Source organism: Oryzias melastigma, linkage group LG10, assembly GCF_002922805.2.
Source record: "Oryzias melastigma strain HK-1 linkage group LG10, ASM292280v2, whole genome shotgun sequence".
Lineage (NCBI taxonomy): Eukaryota > Metazoa > Chordata > Actinopteri > Beloniformes > Adrianichthyidae > Oryzias > Oryzias melastigma.
The window spans coordinates 4,199,423-4,209,706 of record NC_050521.1 but is presented as its reverse complement, the minus strand read 5'-3'; the positions used below and the strand labels follow the sequence as shown (position 1 = coordinate 4,209,706).

Below are 10,284 nucleotides of genomic sequence, written 5' to 3'. Positions count from 1 at the left end.
CAACACCACACCATATTTTGTTTTGCTTTAGTACATTTTCTTGTAGTATTTGTAGGTCAGAAAACATGCATTCCTCTGGGGAGGGTGTCAAAGAAGTGGAAAGACTTTAGAAATTCTGGAGATCTGTTAATCCAGTCTACTTTAAAGTGATATGAAATTGGGAGAAGAGGAGGCTTAAGACTCTTTATTACATATGTGATGTAGCAACATTTCCAAAATAACTTCTGCCTGGGGCTGGTGAAGAAGATCTTCCATCATTAGAAAGCCGGCAGCTTTCAGCGGTTGGCTCTGTTGGATTCCATGAGTGGAAACCCTCTTTGACTGTCTAAACTCCAGTCTGTTTCCTGGTACCACACTGCCTTCTAGTGGAGAGATCCTCTCTTTACATCAATAGTTGCATTTATTCCATCTACAAAGCTTTAAAACTCTCTGTGTTATGAATTCAGGAATCTTCCCTTAAACTTCTTAGAGATCACATCTGGGAACACCTGCCCGAGTGTCATATCAGCTTCTTGCTCACCAGGACTGAGGCTGTGAAGCTCTCAGTTGGGATGCAGACATATCTGTAATAACTTTCCTCAAAATGTGTTTTCATTCCTCCTTGACATTTGCCTTTAGCTGCACTTTTGGCTAGCAGCAGAAGTGAGCTAGTCCTAGGGTGTCAGAGTGATTTTGGTGCTCAGCTGTGATGGGTCATGTCTGAGGCACAACCGCTGTGCTGTCATCATAAAACCAGCTGTCTGCAGAGGAGTCTCTGACAAGACAAATCCTCTCTGCTTCAACCCTTCAGCAAACATCACAAAGCCGATGTCTTCACTGATTCTGTCTTCAGCTTTGTGTTTCATGGACTACACAGTTTCTTTAGTGGGTTCTGTCCTTTGGAAACATTTACAACCCCTTTTACGTGGAGATTATTCTGGCTTATGTGACAAAAATGTTCTGGATTTCTGTTTTTCATGGCTATTAATGTATTTTTTTAAAATCTCGTCAGTTTCTCTGTTTGCTCACTCTTTATCCTAACGGTTTTCCCTCCAGGTCCTTGGAACGCCGTCTGAAGACACGTGGCCCGGCGTCAATTCCTTGCCTCACTATAAACCAGGTGGGACATTTCTTGACTTTACTAAAAAATTCCTTCCTGACAGACATTAAATTCATAGGGAACTGGGAAATGACCCTCCAGAATGTTGGAAATCTGTAACTTCTGGTGTGTTTTGAACCAGGAGTTAAAACAGAAGAAAATGCCAACAGCAATGAACACATGATGCTTTTGGTTTGTTGTCAAGATTGTGTCTCTTTATTTACAGTCACTTAACATTAAACCTTTTTTTCATGTGTGCAATGTTTCCTTTAGTCTATATCAAACTGCAGTCTTCCAGCAGTAAAAGTCCATATTGTGATTTTGAAGAACATCTTTCAGTTCTCTAAGTATACTTTCTTTTTCTTGACATTAAAATAAATACAAGTACATTTTATCAGCCAATGCCTGAACTTAGATCCCCACGCGTTACTTGAAGTTATCTTACCACTTCAATATAATAGTTTTCTACCCTAAAATTAAACTTACTTGTTCTTAATTAAAACAACATAATTGCCTGTAAATTGATGTTTAATGTTTTGTGTAATGTTTTGCATGGAGCTTATTGATAGCGATCTGTATTGTCTGCTAGGCGGCGCTCATGGGACAGATGCACCAGAATCACAGTGTAGTGCAGCAGTAATTCACCTAGAAGGCTTTCAAGTTGCCGTCCACTTCCAGTAGTTTCTTAACGTTTTTACTTTTATACAAAAATACTCATAAATAATGTATACTGGACTATGAACCAATCTGTTGAAAACAGAATAATATGCCATCAGATTGCATTTGAGGTGTTTGTAAAAAAAATAAAATTAAAAAAAAAAAACATCAGAAGCAACCATTGACTGCAAATAGAGAACTGGACTGAGCGTTCCAAACAGGAAGTGCCTGCTGGCTCCAAGAAGCCAAAATCCCAAAGACTTCTAGAAAAAAATAAACAGTTACTCAGTCATTCTATTTGTCAGAATAAACATTCTTGCTCTGATACATCTTTGTTAACATCTTTCTAATTCTTTTTTTTTATACATTATCAGTAGTGGAAGTTTTTCCAGTTATAAACTGACCTATCAGATTCCTCAGTAAATCATGTGGTGCCCGCTGGCTCTGCCTTGATTGTTTGATTGACAGATTCCCCCTAAGCTAGTTTCAGTGAGAGGGGTGTGGACTTTGAATAAGCTCACTCATGACTGGCTACAGTAGTTACCATAGAAACGTGTCTCAGGCGACTTGGGCCGATCACTGTCGTCACGCTCGAACATGGCGACGTCCATATCACTGTCAACCAAATAGGCTTCATTTTGCTGGAACCAGAGGTATAGGGATGATGTCACAGCTGCCCTGTCCAGTTCTCTATATACAGCACACAAGTGTCCTCATCATCTTTGTTACTTCCACTCTACATTCATTAAGGTCCAAATCAAACAAAATACAATTATGCTCATTTAATTAAAAAAAAAGTATTCTTTTAACACTTGAATTTAAGTTGAGCATTTTATACCAACGGTCTTATACTTGCCTCATTTACACCCCCCCCCCTCCCAATCCCAGTGTTCCAAGGAGAAGTGGATGAGAGCAGAATCCCATATTTGCTGTCAAAATAAAATCCAGAACATGTAACTATTTGCATGTTTAATCTGGAAAAGATGTTGAGTTCAGCTGAAGAAAAGTGTGTGTGCTGAATGTATCTATTCTTAAAGATCGTCTGAGTAGAAGTGTGTCTACCAAGATTAGAAATACCACTGCAGACTTTAGCAGCAGCGAAGTGAAGGCCTGCTTCACTGTGTTTTCTTTGGACACCTGCAGAAAGCCCGACTCCGAGTTCTCCGAGTCCCAGCTGCCTCTGCAGGACAGAGACGTCCATTGATGCTAAGCCATTGACAGGCTGGAACATAGTCCGTTCCCTAAGGAAGCCGGTCCAAAGACATGGCAGGCTTGATGGGTCTACTTCCTGGTTTTGGTGAAAGTCCGAGCAGCAGCTTTCTGCTGCGCACTGCAGAACGGAGGACAGGGAAACCAACACTTCAGAGATCTAACCTGCTGCAGTTCTATACATGCTTAAATTCCCACTCCAGTCTTCTTTGAACTATTTCAAAACTGTTCCCAGTGGTCCTTCCATTATGATGATGACATTTTTAGCCAAAATAAAACAAAAAACTAGGACATAGTTTCTGCAGAGCGGCAGTAATTCATTAGAAATTCACCTTGAAGTTTGTGGGCAGGATTGTTGGTGCAGAGTAAGCCCGCCCCCTTCTCCCATCATTCATCTGTTTACACTCTTCCCCACTAACTTGCCCCTCTCGACATTAGCGATGCAACAAAAGTGGCAAACATCATCTCTATCCAGCCGTAAAGTTCTGATCCAGATTCCAGCTCACACCAGGAAAACAAAGACGTTCACGGATCTATATGTCTGACAGTCTATGAATCAGAATGGAGCGGAGCAAATACTACAACAACATGTTAGAAAACACCATTTTCATCATCTTTAAGTCTCTCCAGGTCTACTTAAGACAATATAGGTTTATGTACAGCAGTATCACTTCATATATATGTGTAGAATGTATAACTTGGTGTTTGGTAATGGCTCATTTTCTTTCATAAGGATGGCCCGTTTACATTTTTCATCACTAATATAAATATGAAATGAGTAAAAAACTAAAAGCAATGAACAGAGAAGCAGCTACACTGTGAGGACACTTGAAACACAGAATCCTGTTTTAAAGATCCTGAATGGGAAGGCTCTGCTCTTTTCTGAGGATTTGTTGATCATTTGTATACATTTCAGTGTTTGAAAGAATGCATACATCATTAAAAAAAGATGTTTCCACTGAGTGCAGTAGAGACTCATCCTTTCACACACGTGTATGGGCTGGACATATGAAATCCTGCAGATCCAGACTGCTTCACTCCTAGATCCACAGCCTCTAGATCTGCAACACAAAAGGAATCAAATGTCTGTCAGTGTACTGCATTGTAACTAGTGGGGGGGGGTCGATTTTTAGATGCGTCGATTATGATCCATAAACGATTCTGAATCATTTTATGAATTTTAAATAATCGATAATCAAAAAATGTTGATGATATAAAGTGAAAGTAACAGCAGAACTAAACAGGGAGCAGTTTTCACTCTGACTTCCCTTAAAGCGACCGTTTGGAAGCATTTTGGCTTTCAAAGTGTCAAGGGTCAGTCGAATAAAAGTCGGGCAGTGAGAGTTATGTCACACCAATATTAAATATGTCGGCAACACAATAAATTTACAAAACCACAATATGCAGCTAGCTCTTTGTTCAGTTTGAGGTGAGTTAAAGATCGTTTCATTGAAGCTGGTCTAATGATAAAACGTAACTTTATCTTATTTAAGGTCATTGAATTCAGAAACATTTTTACCTTTTGATGCTGTGAAAGATTTTTAAAATCAAACAAACTCATTTTCATGTCAGAACTTTTATGTTCTCAATAAAAGTTCAATTGATCTGTTCTGTACATAAAAATGAACTTTAACAGGGAAAAGTAAGTCATATTGGTCTGTTGTCTTGTAGAAAAGAGAAACATTTCTAAAAAAAAAAAAATGCAGATCTGAGATGCATTTATAACCATTTCATAATTGATTTGTTGCCTCCTAAATCATCATTGAATCATGAGATGCCTCAAGATTCCCACCTCTAACGGTGACATCTTTGAACCAGACATTCACAAAGTAGCAGAGTTCAAATAAAGCTATACCCTAACCAATAATTAGTTCAAAACAGAGTTTTCTGCTGAATGGAGTCCGCTCGATTGAGCAGAAGCCCCACTAATTCCTTTTTGTCATGCTCTTACAGAAGCTACATTCCTATGATGGATACTTCACCAAATCTGATCTATCCCTGTGTTTAATTTTAAAATGATCATCTTAGAGCAGGATATCCCTCATCCGTGGTCACAAAAGTTCTGCAGACTCTTTCTCGTTGAAGGGGAGGCTCGGCTTTTTTCTGGGTTCTCATCTCTCTTATCCTGTAGACAGGACGGATCTGGAAATCTGAGAATTTGATCTGATCCAGCAAAGCTTTGAAATACTGGTATAAGAATCTTTGATCCCTGGAGACAGATCAGAGGATTTGGTAATCTGCATCACTTTAATCATATTACTGTGCCCAGGTGTGCTGTGGGAAATAATTCAGTATTACATATTTGGTCAACAAATGCTGACCGTTGACATCAGCTCTGTTCATCAAACAGGTCAAAGGTTTCACACTGAGCAGGTAGGAATAAGAAGGGTTATTACAGACTCTTTTGCTTTCTTGACTCTAAAAGACTTTAGGAATGACTGTATATTGATAATACAGAATAAAGAGTAGTCGCAGAGAAAGTAGGAAAATGTCAAGTTTCATAATCGAAGTTCAAAGCAGCTGAAAAGAAAGCTCTGATGACCGAGCATTCTCGCAGCGTTTAAACGCATCATATACACATGAATGTTGGAGACGTGACAACAGATTTGTGTGTACATGCAGTTTTGTGTGTGTATCAGGTGATTGGTTCACATGTTTAAACTGTAGTTTTAAGCTGTTGTTACTTAAAGTTGTGCACATGTAACTTATATTTTGTATTTTGTCATAATTGTACATGTGAATACACAATTACAAGTACTCAGTTACACATAAAATGTATTGCAAGAGTTACAAATCAACAATTAGCACACACAAATCCAACAATGTTGGTAGGTTTTCATGCTACGGGTTGTAAATGGAAGAAAAATGTTGAAATGAAATTTTAAACACAGTGTAACTGTTGTCAATCAAATGGTGAGTACTCTACTGTGTGGGTTCATATGTCGGTAAATCTGACTGATGATGTCAGTGCCTCACCAGCGTAATACTCACCACATGTCCCAGCTGTCTGTGTAGTATATGAAAATACTCCATTTGTAGGTCATCTTTAATGAGATCTGCTGTTACCCAGCAGATGGCAGTGCTGCATCTGTTCCTGCATGAGGAGCTGCTGTGTCTGAACACGTGCACTCAAACCCATTTCACATTTCACATCTCCATTTACCACTGTTTAAATCAAACAAGACGTTCATATATTCTTTTTAAATGTTTTGTCTTCACATAGTTGCAGGTGTTGACAACACAACCACTGGAGGTTAACTGTATTAGCCATGGAGGTCTGCATGTGGTGAGACACTGACTGTCAGAACCAGATTTACAAACAAACGAGACGACTATCCGGGTCGTTCCACAACTGGAGAACATTTTACAGCTCACCAATCACATTTTAAATTATCAACAAACCAAATGCTAAAACATGAAGTTTCTCACCAAATGTACATGTGAAACCAAATCTATGGAAACTAAGAGAAGAAAATACTTGAAAATAGTTTTGAAAATAGCAATTCAGTCTGGAGTACCCTTAAAATGACATTTTTCCCCTTAAAGTTATTATTGTTTTGGTATTAATTGTTTTATTGAAGCCCAAACTGTGGGAACATGTGTCCACAACATGCACTAACCCTGTTACCTTAACCTTTGTTTTTAGCGAGACATTGATCCTGTTGTTGATGAATATGGAGAGGAAAATCAGAGAAGGGAAGGTTTACTTTGCAGGAATTTTGAAACCCAAAACACCCCCCCACCCCCCACACACACACATCCACACACACCAACACATATATTCACATTTCCTTATGGACAAAAATCTCCATGACATTAGCGAAAAGTCTCCAAGTCTCCATAAAGCTGTGTTGTTCAGCATTGGTCATCCATTCATTATCACTTCGTGTTTTGAGTAAAATTCCAATTTTAAATCATTTTTTATAAGATCACATCCACTATTTTTGCAGTCAGTCAAAACAAAGCATAAAATATGTGTTCTTAATGAAATAAACTTTATTAGTATCAAATGAGACCAAATACGAGCTCATGAGCGCCCTCTCTGTTGAGACGGTGCTACTGTATGCCTCATCCACTGTTTTCAGTGCCGTTTGATGTCACTGTATGACTTCCCTGTAACTCCTGGGTTTGGTTCTGATGAGGCGGTGTCTTGGGGGATCTCCTCCCACACCTGGACCATCTACCAACTCCTGGACAGTTGGTGGTGTAACCTGGTGTTGGTGGATGAACCGAGACATGAAGTCCCAGATGTGCTCATTTGGATCCAGGTCTGTGGAACGGGCGGGCCGGTCCATTACACCAATACCTTCTTGTAGAAGAAACTGCTGATGGTCTTCACAAGGGTTCTGAGAATCTCAAGAGCACCGGGACCAGTGGTGAATTTTCATATCTTGGTGTTCTTTAGCAAGAGCCAAACGTCTTGCACGGTGTTGGGCTGTAAGCACCTCCCACCTGTGGACGCCAGGCCCTCATACCACCCTCCTGGAGTCTGTTTTTAACAGTTTTAGCAGACGTGCACATTTGTGGTCTGCTGGAGGTCATTCTGCAGAGGTCACAGTGCTCCTGTGTCTCCTTGGACAAAGGAGGAGGTAGTGGTCCTGGTGCAGAGTTGTTGACCTCCTACAGCCTCCTCCACATCTCATGATGTGCTGGTCTGTCTCCTGGTATCACCTCCATGCTCTGACAGACACAGAAACCTTCTGGCCTCTGCTCGCATTGATGCAGTACCAGGGTCTCCAGTGTGGGTTGTAGACGCCGTCTCATGGTACCGCTGGAGTGAAAACACTGTCAGCATTCAAAAGTCACCAAAACATCAGCCAGAGAACATGAGGATGGAGAAGTTGTCTGTGGTACCACCTGCAGAACCTCTTTTTCATTCCAGGTGTTTTGCTGATTGTCTATTATTTCCACCTGTTATCCTTCCACCGTTACAACATATGAAATTGATTGTCAGTCAGTGGTGCTTCCTTATTGGTCAGTTTGATTAGACAGAAGTGGGACTGACCTTGAATAGGATAGAGTTGTTTAGGTTTTCCCTTTATTCTTGGAAGTAGTGTACATCACTCGCAGGAAGAGGAATCTCTCTAAGATCTGTCCGTTTTTCACAGCTCAGCCTTTAGGCTACATATGCCAAAGAGTTCCAGAGACAAAGCTGCTGGTCACAAACACAGCAAACAGGGTTGCTTCTGAAAATGAGAAACTGTGCCTTACATTCCAAATTCTGTCAAATATCATAAAAAGAAGAGCATCTTTAGTGTAATTAAGGGAGAAACTGGCTTCAAAGTGAGTGATCAGTTTGTTCATCCTGCCTCCAGCAGGAACACCACCGACTGACGGCGAGCATGTCAGCCCTGAGTTCAAGCTAACTGGTTGGCAAAATGCATCAATCTGATTAATCCTATTAGTGTTTTTTAAACGAGCCATGAACTAAAAATGACTTGACTCTGATGGTTTCTCAGGATGCATGAAAAGACTTCAGGATTACATTATACATTCCATAGCTCCTGAAGAAGGCTGAAAGCCTGAAAAGCAATAGCAGCTAAAGGAAGGTGCTTTCTGAACATGTTCACACTTGCAGCTTGCACAATACTGGATATCTTTTTTTTCTGTTTTTGTAATATGTGTGGTTAGGTGGGTGAGGCAGTGAACTACACCTGTATGTCATCATCCTCACCTGTGAGATGTATGCTACTAATCTGTGCTATAAATAAAATTTATATTTACGTCTCGAATCATTTAATGATTTTTTTTTATTCAGATTTGCTGTATTAACATAGTTAATGTTAATTACAGTATAGGCTGTGAGGTGAGGCAGCACCTCAGATGGTCCAATTCCATGCAAACTGGGTTCATTGCCTCCCTTTAGTTTACTCGGCGTTTACTAACCCTGTAATGTGTTGTTACATTTTTGTACATTGTTGACATGTTCTCACTTTCTGTTTAATTGTTTCATGTTTGTTTGTTATTCATTTAGAGTTTTAATCAGACATAAAGCTGCACTGAAAGGTCAGAAGGAGGAGGCAGTAGCTCTGCCCTAATGAGTTCATGAGCTCATGTTTGCTTTTTCGGTGGTTGCTAAACAAGTTTGATAAGAATCTGTTACGCCTGGTTCACACTGGACGCGGAAGCTCCGCAAAGCGGCGTGGAGTGGAGTGCGCGTGGCGTCCAGTGTCTCCTACAATTCTCACCAGACGTGTATTTTTCCGTGAGTCGGCAGTCGCTTCTGATAGAGCTTTTTTGTTTTTGCCATCATGAGTAAATTCATAACCTTAAATGATTCCCCCATATTTCTCTAAGAAGAACTGCTCTCTGCGCCTCTCTTGTTGTTTTTTTACACCCAAAACCCAGCTCCTCGCCCCGCTCCGGAGTCGGCCCACTACGGAGTCGGCCCACTGCGTTGATCTGTGTGCGTGTCTGTCTGTCTTTTTGTTTGTGTGTGTTGTGATTGTATGTTTTTTATCATCTCTACGGTCTGTTTAGATACAAAAACATGATCGCATTTGACAATCGCTGCGTTTTATTGTGAAAAATCGGTTATATTTTGAAAACAAAAAAGTATTTTCTCATGTATTTTGATGTAACTTCCTGCCAAAATTGACTTGGGTTGCCCTCGACTCGCGAGTACAAAATAGACCAGACGCTGAAACGATCCGCTGCAGAGCACGAGCCTTCAGCGGAGGACCACAGCGCTCCATGTCTGGTGTGAACCACACCATAGGTTAACAAGGGCGCCGAATGAAAGCGGCCTCTGTGCCGCGGCACTTTGCGGCGGTTCTGCATCCAGTGTGAAGCAGGCATTACTTTATGTTTCGCTCTGACTGACTGCAACAATGGTGGAGATATTATTTGAACATGTCTCAAACTCAACTCTTGATCTAAAGGTGAAGTAATCATTAATGGGTGATCAATGCTGGATCAACACATTTTCACTGACTGAGAGACTTCTAAAACTAAAAGAAAATCAAATTAGGATCTGCTTAAAGTGAACGAAAAAACAGACTGAAACAGACTGAAAATTTGAAAAACAGGGATTGTAAATTTAAAAAAAAGGAAAAATTTGAAAGCAGTTTTAAACTCAAAAATACTTATTGAAAACTTGAAGGAAAATTGAAAATTTTAAAAAAAAGTTTTTTTGTGTTTTTCAACTTTCTTTTTTTTCGTTTTTCATTCTTTGCTTTCAGTTTTCTCTATTCAGTTACAATTGAGAGTTTTCAGTTGTCGCTGCTGAGCTGATCCTAATTTTACGTGGGGGCGAGGCTTTGAGCTCATTGGCTACCGGGACATCCATCCATCCATCTTCTTGACCGCTTCTTCCCTTTCGGGGTCACGGGGGTGCCGGA

At 40.3% G+C, this 10,284-nt stretch overlaps 1 protein-coding gene across 3 annotated transcripts in view; it reads left to right on the top strand.

Annotated features, from left to right (window-relative positions):
* Positions 1-10,284, top strand: part of cdk14 (cyclin-dependent kinase 14) — a 172,321-nt gene that overhangs the window by 111,551 nt on the left and 50,486 nt on the right. For all 3 annotated transcript variants that reach the window (XM_024261087.2, XM_024261090.2, XM_024261089.1), the window contains one exon: positions 1,036-1,099. In XM_024261087.2, the coding sequence (XP_024116855.1) occupies positions 1,036-1,099 (64 nt within the window). The remainder of the gene's footprint in view (positions 1-1,035; positions 1,100-10,284) is intronic.